The following is a 20,067-nucleotide window of genomic DNA, read 5'->3' as shown; positions in this document are numbered from 1 at the left end:
ACAGTAACATGAATAAGGGTCTCAAACGGCACTCAAAAATGAAATTTTAGGTTACACAGTGATTATATAGATCCTAATATTGAAAATAGGCACGTATAGGCACCTATTGGCGTTGAGGCACTTACAGGCACTATAAAGATACGTATTATAAAAACCACCGTGAACTTATAGTTTGTGCTCACACTATCCAAATGGCATAATAGAAACGCAAGGAATAAAGTAGGCATTTGCCTGCAATTCGTTCTCTAGCGATGGCAACGTGGCCTGACGACGCAAGCGTTTGTAATATGCGATGTCATCACGTACTGATTTTTCTCATCCCTCATCTTGAACGCTGTGGGACGCCGAGGGTCAAAATTCGTGTTTCATGAGGCATCCAAAACTTACGTCACAATATAGGTAATTGTTCAATTGCCAGCCTTCTCCTCTTAAAACAATTAAACTGTGCATCCTGTAGCGTACGCTCTTACTGCTTGGCACTAATTTCCATTGTATTTTTTTAACACTTTGCTCCTATACTACGTTTCACACATAAGGTGCAATGCTGTGCAAGCTGTGCAAGAAGTTCAACCAGCAAAACATATAGTTCTGCGCGTCTTATGGTCACTCGTGTGTCATCTGATTAGGGCTGGTGCTCCCTCGCTTTTTTTTGTGCTCCCCCTTGGGGCAACTGGGGAACAGAATAAAGCGAGGAGAGCACAAAAGAATGCGGTGACCAAATGACTCTGTAGTGTCCTTCCCTGCACTGCTTTTGTTAGTAAGGCATGAAATATTTTCTATTACTTCTCACCGTAATAACAAAAAATATCTCTCATTGGTGGTAAGAACGATGAACTATTTCTTGTCGTGAACACATTGACTGCAAGAAGTCTTGCTAGTAGACGATGTAAGAAACAAAGTATAGTACTTTCTTTAAGAAAAATTACTAGGGTGCGTACGTGTCTCTCACTGCTATTGCAAAAGGTTAGGAGCAGGCACCCCAGCACTCAAGAAAGCAGATGCATACGATGGTGTTGAAAAAGAGCTTGTGATGAGATTACACTCAGTCGTGAACAGAGCCGAAACAACATGTGTACAGGTAATTCAGCACAGATACGTCTACAGATAGTCTGTGTGTACTCAAAGAGCAAATACTTGACTACTGTGCTTGTAGTGATTATGAAAAACAAAGAATAGTACAAATACTTCAGTATGTACAGCACGTACCAAGGGCATTTATCTGCTTGTATTGATTAAGAAGAACTAATGGGCATTAGGATAATGGTTATCAGGACAAAGGAGGGACAGTGAGCATTGGCAAAAATTACATCAGCAGTATAAAACAAATGAAGATCTTCCGAGAGTCATTAGAATTTTTAAACTTATGGATAATATCATATCTCTTTTTGTAATGTCTAAACAGCAAGTGCTATTTCTTTACTTGTAGAGTGTATTACTGTCTTGTAAAAGTGATCAGACTGGACGGTTGTGTATTTAAAGTAAGGGCACGTGTAGACCACAGAGAAGACGTGTAGACCACAGAGAAGGAGATATTGCTGAATGCTGTCAAAAATGTCTTGGCTGGCTGCTTTTCGATTGCACATGTTTAATTTCAAACCTAACGGATTAACGTTTGAGGCACTAGTGTACAGCAAAGAAGTCAACAGTAACAGAATTAACACAGCACATGTTGTCAGAAGTTGTGCCCCTATAGGTGGCAGTTGGCGGCCTGTTCCCTTCCTATTTCCTCTGTATTCGTGTTTTATTTGTACTCAAACCAAATAATAATAATAATAAAATAATAGTTTGCATTGACAAGATGGAAGGTAAATATGTTAAAGTACAAGTTACAACCATGCACGTTTTTGAGACTGTCGTTAAGGGTTTCACTTGATGCAGTCATGCATCTGATTTCATTTGTGGTCAACCATTTCTAACATAGCCATCTTCATTTTCTATCCCCTTTATGTTCATTTGCATACACTATATAGAACTGCCATTTAACTTCAAGAACTTATCGACAGCTTATGACTAAACATTTGTTCGGATAACTTTGTCTTGAAATAAGAGTTTATCCTCATAAGTAATGCGTAGCGATGTAAAGCCAGCCATCAAAGTGGGGTCCTTCATACGCAGCTTTTGCAGGCTTATTCCGTGTTTACTTTGTGCGCTAGTCTTCGTGTGTCGCAATTTGTTATTTTGGAAAGCTTGGGAAACCTTGATACGACTATCGCAGCGCACGCTTGCTAGATTAACACCGTTGTAAAGCTGCATAGCACGGCCTTAGCCGAGATACGAGATGTCGTAAATGGTCATCACGTTGTCGACCTTGTGCGACCACTGTCGAGACTTGCTGTAAGTAATCTACCTTGCCAAGAAGCTAGGCTTCATGCCACTTCCTATATTCTAGTCTTGTGTGGCAGCAGTAGTGCATTTTTGGCAATTTTTTATAGAACTTTATGTCTCATACAAACATTGCCTGGCAGTGCGCAGCTCTATTCAGACAGAATGATTCTCTATGTGCTATAACAGTAGCTCATTGAAGGACTATGGAGGGTGCCAAGTTTTGTGGGGAAATGCATACGGAACACAAACAAACTTTCAGCTTGTTTATTTTAGCAACAGCACACATGCTGACGTGCATAGCAATCTATGAATAAGTATCTTTAGCCTCTTAAACAATGCCTTGACCTGTTAGTAGCCTGATAATGCTTCTTCTGCATATTAAACTCTTAGAACATCTTTGTATATAATTGTTTTGCAGAGAAGGACAGAAACTCTACACAACTTTGCATATAATAAGTATGAAACTTCCGGTGAATACAGTACCAAATAGTTGGATGTTGGTGTTTATTAGCAATGTTAATGGTATACGAGTATCGTATAGGCTTAGTTTTCACTTAACATTGCCATAGTAATTGTAATACGCGATGTATTCAATGGCTGCTGACATACAATCAGCAGAAGTGTGTTGTCATTTTAGTAGCTGAGTTTAGCCTGCAACAGTAGCATGGCATTGCATTTTTTTTATGCAAGGCTGATGTTTTGGGAGGCTTACATGGCACGAAAATCTGCATCTGCATTGCGAATAGTTGTTGTTACTATCCAAGAAGCATGCATTTAAAGGCATGACATGGTTGGTTCAGAAAGGCCCAAATGGCAGATAATAATGCAAATCAGTCAAGGCTTTCAAGTTAAGGAAAAGCTTTCCTACAGGGTGCACTCTTGTCTGCTAAAATCGCTGTGTTTATTTTTGTCTTTACTGAGTCGCAGATAACAAAGTAAACAAGTGATTGCCAAGCACTCCTATGTTGGTTGTTTTTATTTACATGCCTTCTTGCAAATGAATTGTATATGGTCGTGTTCATTGCATGATTTTGCAGATGTGTTTCATTTTTTTTTGAAGTTTTGTTTGAGTGATCACTTTTTAAATCAAACATTTATATACAAAAGGTGACCATGTTATGCTTGTGTTACTCATTACTGAAGCTTTTGTGAAAAATCTGTATTTTTAGAGAGCTAGAAAGCAGCAACTGTGACTTTCGCACGGCACATATTCCCACTTTAAAAATAGCACGCCGCCAGTAATTTTTACCCCCAGTAATTTTAAAAAACTTGCAAACCGAAATTACTTTATTGACAAATAATTTTAGCCAATGTTAAAATTCGAACAGCTTTGGAAACATATTGTTGCGTACATGCACGAAGAAAAAGAAGCGTATACGGTGAACGCGCCCAGAGCGAGAGAGGAAGAAGAGGATCAGGAGGATCTTTAACCAGTCGGCCGCTTCTGAGGTGCCCCTCGCGACCTAATAAACGGCCCCTTTCAACGTCTACCAGTCTCTTTCAAATGTAACAGAGTGGTGGAGGAGCTGGGTAAGCGCTTCAACTACGGAACGATCACTGCCACAGCTTCGACGAAGCCGTCGACTTGCCGGTCTCCCACATTCTGCCGTGAGTGACTTCGACATGCCCGATGAAGCAGGCGTTTCCAGGACGGCATCATCTGGCCCGCTTCCATACTACCGAGTTCCTCCGCCCTCGAAGGAAAAGCCGAAGAAGATGTCGACGCCTGGCTCACTAAGTACAAACGTGTGGGCAAGTCCAACGGTTGGGATGCAGCCGCTATGCTAGCCAACGTAGTGTTCTCCCTGACCGACACCGCACTGGTATGGTACGAGAACCACGAGGACGCACTCACGACGTGGGATCTTTTTGTTGAAGAGCTCAAAGCGTGTTTCGGCGACTCGGTTGCTAGAAAGAAGCGGGCTGAGCAAACACTGTCACAAGGGGCACAGCTACCAGGTGAGACATGCAACACTTACATAGAAGAAGTGTTAAGGCTGTGCAAGGTTGTCTGTACTACCATGTCGGAAGAGGACAAAGTTGGGCATCTGCTCAAGGGGATTGCTGAGGACGTGTATAATTTTCTAATTGGAAAAGAAAGCCTCACTTCTGTGTCCGACGTCATTCAGCATTGCCGAACGTTTGAAACGCTCAAGATGCGTCGAATTGCGCCCAAGTTTGGTAGGCTGGCTAACGTTACAACTGTTGCCGGTGTGGACACGAATCCTGGCCTCGACCTTTTCTCTACCATTCGACAGATTGTTCATGAGGAACTGTCCCACCGAGAAATGTCGTGTTCGACAGCTGACCATCGCGAGTTGTGTCTGCCACGTGAGGCTATGGATGTGCCTCCTTTGACCCCATGGCAACCGACGATGAGCGCGGCAACTGTGGAGTACAGCCCAGCCCCACAGTCAAGAATGACAACCAGATTTCCCGCGTCGCGGTATGACCGACGCTCTCAGCGCATGCCTCCTCGACACCCGACGTCTCGGTACGACGCTCCCAACCAGTACATCCGTCACACAAGAGCAAATGATGATGCTCTATTCATCGACGAGCGACCGACGTTTCGACCTCGGCCGGTGTGCTATTCCTGCGGTGTGCCAGGCCACATATCGCGGTTTTGCAACCGTTGGGTGACTCCTCGGTATCACCAACCATGCGACTTTTCACGACCCTTCGAACAGCCTCATGGTGTCCGGCGGCCGGCCCACATACCACCTGATGACAACTATTGGCCCAGCAACTTCGGCAACCACTCCCCGGCATCTGACAGGAGTGTAACGCCCCCACCGCGACCTCGTGCTCATCGTTCTCCTTCACCGCTGCGTCGCAAAGCGCCCTCTTCGCCACCGGAAAACTAGCCAGCGCGGCCAATGGGGGTGAGGTTGCTGGAAACGTGCTACTGAGAGAAATACCTCCTGTGTGTATGTTTAAAAACAAAGTGCATGTTTTGGTGGATCATGTGCCTGTGATGGCTTTGGTGGACACAGGTGCAACGATTTCCGTGATGAGTGGTTCCTTTAAAGACGTGTTAGGACAGAAAGTTGTTTTTACCTGGGATGAAACTTCAACGTTCTGTGGACTGAGTGGAGAGCCATTGCGCCCTATGGGTGTGTGTAGTGCTGAGGTATTTTTGGGAGGCCTTATGATAAGGACAGAGTTTGCGATTATTCCTCGGTCGACACATGATGTCATTCTCGGCATGGACTTCTTGCGAGAATGTGGTGCCACTGTAGACTGTTGCACGGGGAAAGTCTTTGTGAGTGGCCAGATGCCTTCAGAACTTCTGGAAACTCCAGCAAATGACCAAACTGCGCTGTGTGTCTGTGGCGATACGTTCATACCTGTGTTGTCTACCGTACGTGTTCCTGTTGTTTGTCGCGGCACTGATTCTGACAGCTTCGATGCGAGCGTAGAACCAATGCACATAAACTGCGTGAAGAAGAATGTGTTGGTTCCCCATTGTGTGGTGTCGATTGATGGCGGAAGAACTGGCCTATGGACTGTAAACTGTTCCTCTGAGCCCGTGACCCTACCCAATGGTTTGAAATTAGCTTCGGTCAGCAAAGAACACGCGACCTTATCAGTGGTCGAGCTCACAGACGTGCCGGAAGAACGTGACGGAACTGGTTGTCACAATTTGGACGGGGCGCTTATGGCAACGATAAATAAGTCGCTTAGCTCAAGCGAGCGCCGAACTTTAATGAATGTGCTGTTGAAGCACGTTTCGGTATTTGACTTTGCGCAGAAGGGCAAAGTAATCCCTATCCCCCTGTCTCGAATGCGCCATACCATCAACACTGGCGCGGCAAGTCCGATTCGCCAAAAACCATATCGTGTTTCCCCGTCAGAAAGACAAATTATCAACGACCAAGTGCAGGAAATGATGCAAAAGGGAGTGGTACAAGAGTCAACCAGTCCGTGGGCAGCACCGGTAATCCTTGTTAAGAAGAAAGATGTATCTTGGAGATATTGTGTCGACTATCGCCGACTGAATGCCGTGACTAAAAAGGACGTATACCCGCTGCCCCGTATAGAGGACGCAATAGACTGCTTACATTCGGCCTCTTATTTTTGCTTCGTAGACTTACGATCCGGTTATTGGCAAATTCCGATGCACCCAGAGGACCAGGAAAAGACTGCCTTTGTAACCCCTGATGGGCTCTTCGAATTCAACGTGATGCCATTTGCACTGTGCAAGCACCGGCAACCTTCGAGAGATTTATGGACACCATTCTGCGTGGCTTGAAGTGGAACATTTGCATGTGCTACCTCGACGACGTCATCTTTGGCCGCACGTTCAGTGAACACAACTCTCGTCTGGATACTGTTTTGAACTGCATCCGAAACGCTGGCCTGATTTTAAACTCGAAAAAATGCCACTTCGGAGACCGCCAGACGCTTGTGCTCGGGCATCTCGTTGACAAGGATGGCATCCGCCCTGACCCCCAGAAGACAGCAGCAGTTGAGGCGTTCAATGCGCCGCGTTCCGTCAAGGAGCTTCGTAGTTTCCTGGGGCTTTGTTCGTACTTCCGCCGCTTTATTCCGAAGTTTGCCGACGTGGCGTATCCTCTCACATGCCTCTTACAAAAGGACAATTCCTTTGAGTGGACTCCGGAGTGCGATTCTTCATTCAGTCAATTGAAGTTTTTGCTGACGTCACGACCCGTCCTTCAGCACTTCAGTCCTTCTGCTCCGGCAGAGCTTCATACGGATGCTAGCGGCATAGGTATTGGAGCCATCCCAGTACAACGTTACGGCCACCGCGAACACGTCATCGCATACGCAAGTCGCTCCCTAAGCAGGCCGGAAAAAAACTACACTGTTACGGAACAAGAATGCCTGGCGGTATTATTTGCAATTCAGCAGTTTAGGTCTTACCTGTACGGACACCCATTCACAGTCGTAACTGACCACCACTCGTTGTGTTGGCTTGTCAACCTTCGTGACCCTTGTGGCCGCCTTGCGCGCTGGGCACTCCGGCTACAAGAATACAGTTTTACCGTCGCTTACAAGAGTGGTCTTCGACATGCTGACGCGGACTGTCTTTCACGTATGCCACTTAGCACAACAGACTGTGAATCCGATGACCTTAACCAGCTTGTAGCGTCTGTGTCGCCTACGTTCCCGGACTATCCCAGTTTCAGAGCAGAACAGCGGAAGGATGCTAAACTGGCACCACTATTTGCCGCTGCATCCGCTTCCACTAGTGCCCGCCGTTTCTGTATGCGTGATGGACTGTTGTTCAAAAGGAACCTCTCCAGCAGTGGTGCGCGTTTCCTTCTAGTGGTCCCGGAGAGCCTGCAAACAGTTATTATGAGTGTCATGCACGACGACCCTACATCTGGACATTTAGGTTTGGCGCGGACGCTTCACCGGACTAAAGAGCGCTTTTATTGGCCTGGTATGCAGAAGTCTGTTGAGAGTTATGTGGCAAGCTGCATGCAATGTCAGCGTCACAAACGTCCATCAACTGGTCCAGCTGGTCTTCTACAGCCGATGCCTACTTCGGGCGCACCTTTTGAACAAGTGGGCATTGACTTTCTGGGCCCCTTCCCAAAATCGGCTAAGGGTAACCAATGGATAATTGTTTGCGTCGACTACCACACACGCTACTGCGAGACGGCGGCCGTCCCCTCCGCAACTGCCAGTGAAGTCTCGTCGTTTTTGTTACAGTACGTCATCTTCCGACATGGCCCACCTCGCCTGATTATCAGTGATTGTGGACGACAATTCACAGCGGATGTCGTGGAGGAGCTACTCCGTTTATGTGAATCCCGCCTGCGTCACTCGACACCGTACCACCCCCAAACTAATGGGCTGACGGAGCGTACCAACCGCACCATTATCAACATGTTGTCTATGTATGTCTCCTGCAACCACAAGAACTGGGATGACGTACTCCCTTTCATTACTTACGCGTTCAACACCGCGAAGCATGAGATTACAGGCTATAGCCCTTTCATTTTGCTTTATGCACGTTCGCCCTGGTACACAATCGACACAATATTGCCTTTCTGTGACCACGACAACGTCACTGTCGCCGAGACTCTCTGCATCGCCGAAGAGGCGCGTCGCATAGCTCTACTGCGCACATTGGCATCGCAAGACAAGGCGAAGGCACGCTATGACATTCACCATCGACCAGTGATTTATCGCCGTGGTGATCTGGTGTGGTTGTGGACTCCGATGCGCAAGCGCGGGTTATGCCAAAAGTTTTTGGCCACTTACGGTGGACCTTTTGTCATTGTCGACAGACTTACAGAGGTCAACTATGTAATAGCTCGTCTCACGGCGAGTGGTCGTTGAGCTGCCAAAACTCAAGTGGTTCATGTTGCCCGCCTGAAACTGTACACGCCACGACAACTCGACTGACTCGTCCGGCGGCCTTCGCCTGCGCGGAGAGGAATGTTGCGTACATGCACGAAGAAAAAGAAGCGTATACGGTGAACGCACTTGTCGCCCAGAGCGAGAGAGGAAGAAGAGGATCAGGAGGATCTTTAACCAGTCGGCCGCTTCTGAGCTGCCCCTCGCGACCTAATAAACGGCCCCTTTCAACGTCTACCAGTCTCTTTCAAACGTAACAATATGTAGGAATGTGTCGGCTCTTGCCAGGCAATTGTGATCTAAGGTTGCTACTAGAGGAGGTGATTAGCTGCTTTACTGCTTCTATAGCTCTCATTGAAAACGTAAAATAAAATAAAACAGGCACAGTTCTTATTTCATACTTGCCTATTTAATGAAGTCTCTTCAGAAGCTTTTTTTGTGGAGCTCTGTACCACTATTTATAACTTATGAGCTGCGTAAACTGTTCACACCGCACTTACCAGTGTGATATAGTAGAAAAGTTTTTAAGCGACATGTCCGCAGCATTAATGCAGTTTGTTGTAAGAGTCTTGTAGAGTAAAACAGGCAGTATAGCCACAATATAAGGTGTCCTCTATTGCATCTGCGAGGTTGTTCTGGGGGTGCTCGCTCATGTATTGTAATATATAGATCACATCTTTGCTCACCTGTGAAAATGACAAGATAAGATAGGCTCAATATTTGTTCAAGTTCACAAAATAGCATTTTTCAAAAATGCTTGTGCTTTTTAAAAACACAGCCAGACTTTCTTCATTCACATGAAATTTTAAGTGCTTTTGACAAATTTTTCTGAGAGAGTAGTCTAGATTTGAGACACTGAAGATTCATAGCTGCTCAAGTTCGTTCACCACATTTTTGCCTTCATCATCAACACATTTTTTCTTTTGTTTTCTTTTGCTGTTTCATTGTGTCTCTCGAGCTGCTGGTACCAACTTTAATTCACACCTACCTATTAGCTATAGTATCATAATAAATGTCTCTCTGTTTTTAAATTATTACAAAGAAAATCGAGATAAAGTCAAGGACCATGCAGCATGCAATAGAATGGAAAATATTAAACATAAGTTTAAAAAAATCAGAAGACAGCTGTATGGCTCAGAGAACAGGTGAAAGTTGCCCGTATTGTAGTTCGCATTAAGCGAATGAAATTAGTTTACACTAACCTCATTCTTGTGAAAAATTATGCTCCTATATATTTTTTGTGCCTGTGATCAGCACAAGTATTGGATTGATGGATATGTGGGGCTTAACGTCCCAAAACCACCATGTGATTATGAGAGACGCCGTAGTGAAAGGCTCCGGAAATTTTAACCACCTGGGGTTTTTTAACGTGCATCCAAATCTGAGCACGCGGGCCTACAGCGTTTTCGCCTCCATTCAAAATGCAACCACCGCAGCTGGCGTTCAATTTCGCGATCTGCGGGTCAGCAGCCGAGTACCTTAGCTATTAGACCATCGCGGCGGGGCTACGAGTACTGTAATGGGCTTGTTTAACTAGGCGTATTTGTATTGCACATAACTATTAGTGCACTAATGATTTCTGCTAAGTGAAGGAACACATTGGTTGCACGAAACCACAAGGAAATCTATACTGATTTCTCAGAAAGAAAAGCCTCTTAGTTTGCAATCAAGTGCTGTGCAGAACTAGATTGTTGAGTTTTCTCATACGTTTAGGGAGATGAGTGTTAGAAAGAAGATATTTTCATAAAGCATAGCTCTTAAGTAAAAGAACTGCGACTTGCCATTTCATTACAGTGTTTAGTGTGAAAAGGTGCAGTTCTGTAGCGCGAGGTTTGTCCTGAAGGTATAGTAACGTTGAGGGCTGGGCTAGTTCATGAGTTATACGTTACGGTATAACTCATGAACTTACAGGGTAGCCAGCCAGTCTGAGAACTGGTAACCTCCCTGTCCTTCCTCATTTATTCCTCCTCCTCCTATACGTTACGGTGAAGTAGCGCACCTTGGGCAGGAATAAAGGAGACATGGTCACGACGCTTGCTACACTCACAATTGAACGTATTTGAGACAAATACTTTGTATATATGTTCCCGTCCCTGTCCTAAGTGCACTACTGCACCGTACAGTAATAGGGCTGATTTTTATTCCTGCGAAAATGTGGTGAAGGAGGGGATGCTACTGCACTTTTCGGGTAGTGGAAGGACTCTGCTAACAATGCACCAGAGGCCGGTCTTCTCCTTGCGTATACAGAGTGTGCATTGAGTTCGAGGAGACCCCTTTTCATAGTGTTTAGTCATCTTGACAATATATCATTTATTAGAGCTTCATTGCATGGTGGGGTTCTGCGTCAAACTGGTAAATTGCAAGTGAGACCAGTGACACGGGCAAGACTGCTTAGGGTAGTGGTGTCATGGGCCGGTCACATGTTCCTGAATGGAACAAGCTGTTTCAAGATGGACGGGAGTTAGTTAAAAATGAGCAGTGGTCAGAACGCCCCTTCATCGCAATAAGTTGGGACAATGCGCCAAGCCACACCGTTTTTGCTGTCGTCGACTTTTTAGCCAAACATAGCACCACACAGTCCCGAATTTCACTAGTTCAAAATACTTTTTTTTAAACCAACTGAAAAGGGTTATCAAAGGACAGCACCGTAGCTCAGTCCAGGCGATTCAGAAACTTGTAACGAGAAACTGAAGAGCACTATAGTTTCTGTGTTCCAGGGAGCCTTCAGTGATTAACTGAGTCTCTTGAAGCGCTGTGTTAATGCAGAATGGGTACATTTTGAAAAATATTAGGATGATGTGCCTAAATTTTCAACAAACACTTTCTGAAAAACTCTACTTCTTTCTAGACAAGCGCTGTATTACAGCTGTCAGGAACTGACATTGGAAGAGGGCTTTTTTTTTTTTGCATCGTATATGTTAACTGTTAGTCATGGACGTGTGGTATTCCTTCCACTCTTTCATTTTTAGACAGTTGATTGATATGTGGAGTTTAACATTCCAAAACCACCATATGATTATGAGAGACGCTGTAGTGGAGGGCTCCTGAAATTTTTGACCACCTGCGGTTCTTTAACATGCACCCAAATCTCAGCACACGGGACTACAACGATTCCGCCTCTATTGGAAATGCAGCCGCCGCAGGCGGGATTTGATCTTGCGACCTGAGGGTGAGCAGCCGAGTACCTCAGTCACTAGACCACCGGGAGGGGGGGGGGGGGGGGCATTTTCAGACAGTAAATTTATTTCTAAAATCCCAACTATAGCTGAAATGCATAACGCACCTGTTTGTTCAAGCATGTCATGTACTAATTACGCTTTTGTAGTAGCCTTTCTTTAGTTAACATGTATGCTACATGCATGCTGCCTGCTTATGGACTTACGGACTGTTCTTCCAGTATTGGCTGCATACTTGATGGTCTTTTATTTTAAATATGTATATCCTTACTTTATGCTTTTTTTAATATTTATTGCCATTTGTGCGAATAGTTTTAGTATAAGAAGACCTATAATATATTGGCATTCGGACTTCCTGTGGGAACACACGCAAGGAATATACTTAGGAAATCGCAACTTACTTAGCCGAAATACACTCCCAGTTGATGTACCAAGTCTGTTGATGTACCAAGTCTGTGACATGCTTATGAGTAAGAAGGAAGCATTATGCTATAAGTATAAAAGATTAAATTGATAAGGACATAAATAATTTTAACCTGTTTGTATTGAAGGAAGTATAGGTATTTAGACAACTCTCAAATGAGCACACAGTTTCACAAGATGACATGGTGGCTCTTGCAAGGATATTTAATTATTTGTGCAGTTTAAAATAAAATAAAATAACAGGGGTCTTTGCTGTTTTTAGTATTGTTCCTAAGAAAAATCTTATTTTCTAAAGAACACTGTTAAAAATTTTAGCTGGTTTGCTACAGAGACTATAGGCTTCATTAAAAACTAATGAAATCTGCCAATATTGAAATGGTTGGATTGCATCAGTTATGGACTTGCGAAACATTAGGCTAAGTATTTTGTTTCAGAGGTTGTGCAACCTTAGCCAATGCATAAAGAATGTGTTGCCTGTATGGTATGCATTTAATCTTACCAGCAAAAATCATCGTAAGCATGCACTGCCTGTATTTACTTGAGACATTCAGTTCCCCCAGTAAGTTAAATCTTGTAGCCGAACTCCGTGTACAAACCATGTCAATCACTAATTGTGCAATTTTTATCCAGCACACTTCTGTGCATGACGTAGTAGCTCTGCAGTGAATTTTCATTAAGGGGGCCCTGCAACACTTTTTCAAGTAGCCATGGAATAAATTGACTAAACAAGCCCATTGCCTCACAATATCACCGCTGAAAGAAGTCGTAGAATCCATCTAGTATGAGAGAAGAAAACACTCAAAGCTAAGCAGGGAGGGATGGCACAGGGAAAGAAATTGTCTCACGTGCACCTCATGACCTTTCACCCTTTTTTTTTTTTTTTTTAACGCAACTTTTCAGTGCACTTGCGTGCGAACAAGTTGTGGCCTCCCGGAGCAGGCCGGAGCAACGACCAAGCGAGCCATGCTCGAATGAACCAATGGCTCATACAATGGCTGTGACGAGTGATTTTTGAGCATGTATTCTCAGTTGCCAATAGGAGAGAAAGCAATAGGTAGCTGATTTAAGAATTTATAGTGAATTTCAGGCAGGGAGCATACCGTGCTATAATATTTGGCTCGCCTGTTCTCGGAAGCCTGAACTACTGATCCACAGCATTTCTTGATCATGTTCAAAAAGTGTTTCACGGTCCCTTGAAAGGGCCCCAATACCACCCAGAGGTCAAAAAAGGTAGTCTTGCAGTTGTGCACGAGTTAACAAGGAACACGTAACTGCGATAATGTTTTGAAATGGTGCCATAAATTCAGAGTGAGGATGCGTTTGATGATACCAAAAAAGCCCTTGTGCGTTTCACCTTTTCTTTTGTTACGCTGCATTTGTCAGCGCGTCTGGCCTCCTGGCTGTGTGTTCCTCCTGGCTGTGCTAGGAGGAAGGGCAGCATGCGCGTGTACTTGCTAGTGGACAAACAGCTGATATGGGTGATGGCGAGCAGATCATATGTTGATATCACGGGGAGTATTGAGAGGACGAGTATTGCTGAAAAACACAGGAGGGGAGATTGTTTCATCGGATTTGTGAGGCACCTGCGGCTCGTCGTGCTGCCGCATTTGGCATTGTTGATCATTTCAGCATTCTCCACTCAATGTGCCTGTTTAGTTGAAGTGTTAAGAATTATCAGATGTATCTTAGGGGCCCTTTAGAGCTAATTCCTGAGGAAAGTCGCACTCTTCTTTGGTTTCTTCTAGCTATTCATTTGCTGGTTCAAGAACTATTGTGTATTCGGGCTGTTGCCTCACTATCCTTGTGTGTTCGTCCTTGTTGATGTCTTTTTCTTGTATTGTTTGCTGTACCCATGCTTCATTTGCCCTGGACTGGTAAGATCATTGCATAAATCGGCATGAATAAGATTGCACATTTTTCTCTCTGGAGTAATGTTTGAGAGTATTTTTTGTACCTTTCTGCAACAACACGTGCCCACATGTCTCCATCACCAACAGGCCGTGTGCCGGGGCGGTACATGCTCCTGACCCTGCTGTTTGTTGGCAACACCATACTCTCAACGCACAAATTCGACCTGGGCATCGCAATTTTGGCCATGACGAAGCAGGTGCCAGGGGCAGACGAAGCTGAAGTTTTTGTGGCCGTTAATTCTGGGCTCGAGCAAGACAATCTCACAGTATCAGGACTGTTCAACAATGCCTCCTGCTTTGCTGTGGTGAACAACAGTGAGGTAGCAAAAGTTAGTGCATTGTTTTCTCGGTCTCTGTGTTGTTTAATTTGATTTTACTATATTGAGTTGTAATTACTTCATTTGGGTTCATTTTCTTGAAATTTGACGATTACAGTGCAAAGTTGTGAGTATGGCTCAGAAATACAGCCAATTATTGGCAATATCGAACAGCTGAGAAATGTCCTTCAATTTCTCATTTTGTGCTCATATGCCCTTATTGTGCATTACCCTTTATCAGTGCAAATTCTGAGCAGGTGTCATGTGTATTGTCACTACATTGAACATAACTATGTATATCTTGGGGAATGAATGATAATGGAAATCAAGAATGTGACAAGAAAGCAGTTGGAACACGCACTGAACTTCTAAAAAGCAAGCTTTATGTTGGGGCATGTTTGTGTCGTCTTCTTATTTGATTTTTAGATTCATGCTGTTACTCTTTTATGGGATATAGAGAACTGTTTGTCCTACTATGTATTCATGAAAATGATATGTAACCTTTAGCTTTTTTTTATTCATCAACTCTAAAAGTGTTATATTATTTCTTCCTTATTCGTTCCTATGCTTCAAGTTTCATGTCTTTTAACATGTGACCTTCTATAGTCTATAATTAGAGGGGGGTTTTCATGATACTGGCAAAAGACCCACATTTTTATTCTTGTTCTCTGATTTTATGATTGTGTGAAGAAACTGCAACTAATCGGTGTTATTATATTTTCACCTTGTACTCGTGCTTTTGCAATGGTTGTGATCGGGAGCACTGGCATGTAGTACTTGCACCAATTTTAGTGAGAGCACCTCACAACTCAAGCCGAAACAGAGCATTATCAGATGTCATGTTGACTTCAACTTGATGATGAAGCTCTGCTTATTTAAAACACTCCAGTTTTGTCTAACTAAACTCGTATCTCTTTTGTGTAGCCGCAGTTTACTCTGACAGTTTTCTAAATTGTTCCTATGGAAGCTTTCATACTTCTTTTATCTGTTCAGTCTGCACAGGGCCATGGGCAAAGCAGGGGGAGAGAGACAGTTCTGACATTCAGAGCTCCTTGTGGTGCTTGTTGCTACACATACCACATAAATAGATGTTCAGTTGGTAACTGACATGTTACATCAAAAGCAATGTACAGGGGCATGCTTCATTCCTTCAACTATGCTACTGTTGATAAACAGATTACTTAAGCACACAATTTTCTATTTGTCAGTTCCTTTCTACCTTTTAAGCCATACAAATGTCCCTTGGTTTTCTTATAGTGTCACTTTTATTCCAAATTGCAGTTTGAGAAGACAAAAACTTAAAAGTAGTGGCTTGAGTTTTATCTCATTGTATCTGTCTCAGTCCAAGAAACGTTAATGTGAGCTAACTGACAGAACATGCTGACATTTATGTCTTTTATGTTCATTTCAGCTGTTTCCCTAACGTGCAATACACATTTTGCATGTGGTATCCTCGCTTTAAAAGCTTTTTTTCCATGCGAGTACTCTGTGAACACAACACTGTAACAGCAGATAACTCCTTGTAACAAGTGCCGTGCCAATCAGGAAGGAAAGGTTACTGCTCAGTGAAGTGTTTGCAGTATGATTCGGTCATGCGCGGGTTAAGTTAGTGCTTTGTACCTTCGATAATGTTACCCCAGTTCAACAAATGAAAAAAACAAGTTTCTTGGAATTATGTAGGGCATCTTTTTTTTAGGCTCATTCAATCTTGAAAAGTAGACCTGTTTACCATCATGCCCAGATTGTTCTTACTCAGGTCTCCTAACTGGTAAGCTCTCAAAGAAATAGAAAGAAATTATTACAGAGAAATACAGAATATGCATCTCTCATAATCGTATGGTAGTTTTGGGACGTTAGACCCCACATATCAATCAGAAATACAGAATACAGAGAGATACATAGAAATTAGTTCAGTCTTGTTTGTAAGGAGGGATTAAGATTTTTTAGTTATTTGGTTAATTGTGGTTTGCATGTGGCTAAAACAGATTATAGCAGTTAGGAACCTACACAATTATTTAGCCCATGAAAGAAGCTTTGGTTAAAGAGCTTTTGTAAGAGCTACTGAAATAGATATATATGATTGTATAGAAGGCTAATGGAGAGTGAAACTGACATGAGAAAGTTGTCAGTGTCACTTTGAGTGCTTGTCGATGTGATATGCCTTTTGCATGATTTTCGTTATTGAAGATTTTTTTGCTCAGCCTGTTTTGTCGCAGTGTTGCCAAACTGCTCATTTGCGTCGGCCACACAAAAGCAATTGTCAAGAAGTGAGAATGAAACTTAGTTAACGATGCACTGTGTATCTCGAGGTTGCCAGTTTGGATGCTGAAATACCAGCAATACTGCCAGTATGATCCACGTAGGCGTAGTTCTAAAGCTTGGTGCAGCTGAAGAAAGAAAACACCATACATTTAGTTAGTTTGTGGGACCTCCAGTAATGTTTATTTTTCAAATTTTGTGCTCAGGATGGTGCCCTCATCACAACCACCCCAGCAGTGTCCCCGGAGGAGGAAAGCGCAGGTGCACCTTCATTCTCGTGGTCACCCTCAGTGCAGGGTGTCATCCTGGGTGCATACTTTTACGGAGTCATTATGCCCCAGGTAAGACTACCCCACTCATTTAAACAGTTTTATACAGTGCTGCATTGTTAATGTTAACTAATTAGCTAATTGTAAGCATGTTCAGTATAAAAAGATCTGCCAAGTGGGCTGTTCTTGAACCTAAGCCAGGTCCACTATCTTTCTAAAGGTCATATTATTAGTTGATCACTTCTGTGGGGATGTTGACTCCACTGAATTCTGTTTAAGTGAACATTGTTTTTCATGGGAGGATCTTCGCCTTGTGATACACATGATTCTCATCGCGCTGTGACTGACCCAGAGCCGAGTGCTTTTGCCAGCTTATTAGCACCACAGAAGAATCGTAGTAACCAGCACATTTGTAAGTGGGGCAACAGCAAGGGGTATCAAAACTGAGATTTTCTCATCATTACCGTATTTACTCGAGAATAGGTTGGGGACAAATATAGGTCGACCCTTACTGATGGTGTTCTACGAGGGAAAAAAAGATATTTGAATATAGGTCAGCCCACATTTTTTCTTTTAAGTTAAAAACAGAAAAATTGAAGCATAGCACATCTTTATTTACATAACTTAGCACCCTAATCGCTTTCGGGGCCATCATTTGGTCACATGTTCAAAATGTTCTCGTCATCCTATCCTTCGTAAGCATCGGCGGTTTGCCAAATGACATCATTCTCACTCTATTGCTGCGGATTGCTGAGCCGCGAGAAGCATGACGCCGTCGGTTGCACGCAAACAGATGGTCCCACTGCTTTTGCCTACCCCTTATCAATTTCTCATTCACAGAGAACTCGCACTGCGCAGCACGATTGCCAGAGTTCTTGGCAAAAAGTGTCACTTAGCAATCGAAGGCACCTGTATAGCTCTGCCGACAGGAAATCGTCGCAACAACCACAAGCAAATGGTAGTAATGGTTAGAAGAAGGCACTTACTTTCTGCAACCCCGTAGGGAGCACGGCACAGCGTCTCAGGCAAATGTGAACCGTCACCCGGTCACGCCAATCATACAATGAACAAAAGGTGAGGTAGCGAGGCCTTAGGCCAGTGCCAGTACAGCTGTGCACCAGAAAGCAGTACCGGAAGCACAGCTAGCGGGCTAGAGACTTCACAGCATATACCTAGGGAAATCATGGGTTTCATCGCAAACATGGCGGAGAGGCTACATTTTGCGAGAGCTTTGAAAAGGCGGCACGCAGCTATTCCATAAATAACTTTTTTCTCAATTTCTTAGGTAGTTTGAAAGGAGGGGGGAGGGAGTCTTTATTCCAGAATTTTTGGTTTAAAACGTGCGTATCCAGCAGGAACCCCTTGAAAAACAGCAGGCGTGGCAGTTGAACACCATAAGCTCGGCGCTTTTGGTTGGTTTGATCATGAATAGAGATCGAGATTCTTTGGTAACAAATATAGGTCGATATCTGGTTATGAACAACATTTGCGGGAAAAAAAAGTTGATCTATATTAGGTTAAATACAGTTTTTTCCGTCTGAATGCAAGCTTTTTTCAATAACTATGGAGCAAAGCATAATACCTAATTTTCATTTAAAAAGGAATATTACTAGAGGTGTGCAAACAGCACACATTAAGATATTTTCAAATATTTAATTTTTCAAATATTTTGGAAATGCTTCGAAGCAAAATTACACCAAGTTAAAGAGGATTCCTAAGCATATTATGAGATAGCTACGCGAAAGTGTTTCTCTTGGCTAGGTTGGTGAAGTGCTGAGAAGTAGGTGTTTTCTAGTTGTGTTATCAAGAATGATTGATTGATTGATATGTGGGGTTTAATGTCCCAACACCACCATATGATTATTTATGAGAGACACCATAGTTAAAGGTTCTGGAAATTTCGCCCACCTGTGGTTCTTTAACGTGCACCGAAATCTGAGCACAAGGGCCTACAGCATTTTCGGCTTCGTCAAAAACGCAGCTACCGCAGCCGGGATTCGATACCGCAACCTGCGGGTCAGCAACCGAGTACCTTCGCCGCCACTAGACTTCCACAATGGAGCTTATAAAGATTGAGGCAATGCAGAGGCTGAACTTTTTTAATTTACATGATTTGGGGCAAGCGATGTGGTGCTGTATCAACACATTGTATCAGCCGGCCCACGTTCAATGAAACCAAAACGCATGTCAGGACAGTAGTGAACGCCTGTATTTATTGTCATCAGTCTCTTGTAGCAATACAAGGGAAAGGGGGAGCGGTTTAGTAGATAGTAAAGAAAGGAACATCTAGTTAACCAAAATAGGTGGCTTGCGCTCTTGGGTCTTATATGATACATCTTCTCCTTCAACGTCGTTGACTTATTTTCTGAAAGTTTTGATGATATCAAGAGACACATTCTTGACATGTTTGACGCTGCAACCTTCGCTGCTGTAGAACTGGCTGCAAAGGTAATTGCAGACAACTTGTCACTACCGTGAACGAGCCCGACATGGAAGATTCTACAGAGACAGGTGCCTGCTCTTCGCCGTAATCTTTGTCGGAGGTGTCCTCAAAAAGCTCGCTTGTTACCAAGAGGTGCTGCCGATTTCGGCGCAGGATGTTCCGGTCTGGAAGGAACAAGGCCTCACTTATCCAAGAACCTTGGTTTTTTTTTACCCATGTCCTTCCCCTTATGCAAATGCCGTTCTTGCTTCTGAGGCCGGGAAGCACACGTCTGTTGTGTTTGCTCTGCCTGTGCTTCCTTACTCACGTGGGAACAGGGGGTCTGAAGTCCGGTATGAGGGTTCGCAGGTGTCTTCCTTGCAGCAGCTCTGCTGCTGGTCACCCATCATCTAGTGCACTTGTTCTGTAATTCAGGACGCTAAGCCAAAAGTTCTCATTCGCCACTTTTGTCATTTTAAAGTTGTGCCTAATTATCTGTACAGCTTTCTCGGCAAGGTTTTTTAGGGTACTCTAGACCGGATGTGATATGCTTGAATTCGAATGGCTGATCAAATAGCCTGAATTCACTACTGGGAAACTGGGGTCCATTGTGCAAACTTTGACTGGTATACC

At 43.7% G+C, this 20,067-nt stretch overlaps 1 protein-coding gene across 4 annotated transcripts in view; it reads left to right on the top strand.

Annotated features, from left to right (window-relative positions):
- Nucleotides 1-20,067, top strand: part of LOC119170828 (sodium-dependent phosphate transport protein 3-like) — an 86,701-nt gene that overhangs the window by 4,528 nt on the left and 62,106 nt on the right. For all 4 annotated transcript variants that reach the window (XM_075886601.1, XM_075886602.1, XM_075886599.1 and 1 more), the window contains 2 exons: nt 14,255-14,496; nt 16,950-17,084. In XM_075886601.1, coding sequence (XP_075742716.1) covers nt 14,275-14,496; nt 16,950-17,084 — 357 coding nt within the window. In that variant the 5' untranslated portion in view covers nt 14,255-14,274. The remainder of the gene's footprint in view (nt 1-14,254; nt 14,497-16,949; nt 17,085-20,067) is intronic.

This window comes from Rhipicephalus microplus, chromosome 2, assembly GCF_043290135.1.
Source record: "Rhipicephalus microplus isolate Deutch F79 chromosome 2, USDA_Rmic, whole genome shotgun sequence".
NCBI lineage: Eukaryota > Metazoa > Arthropoda > Arachnida > Ixodida > Ixodidae > Rhipicephalus > Rhipicephalus microplus.
This window is presented reverse-complemented; position numbering and strand designations above follow the sequence as displayed.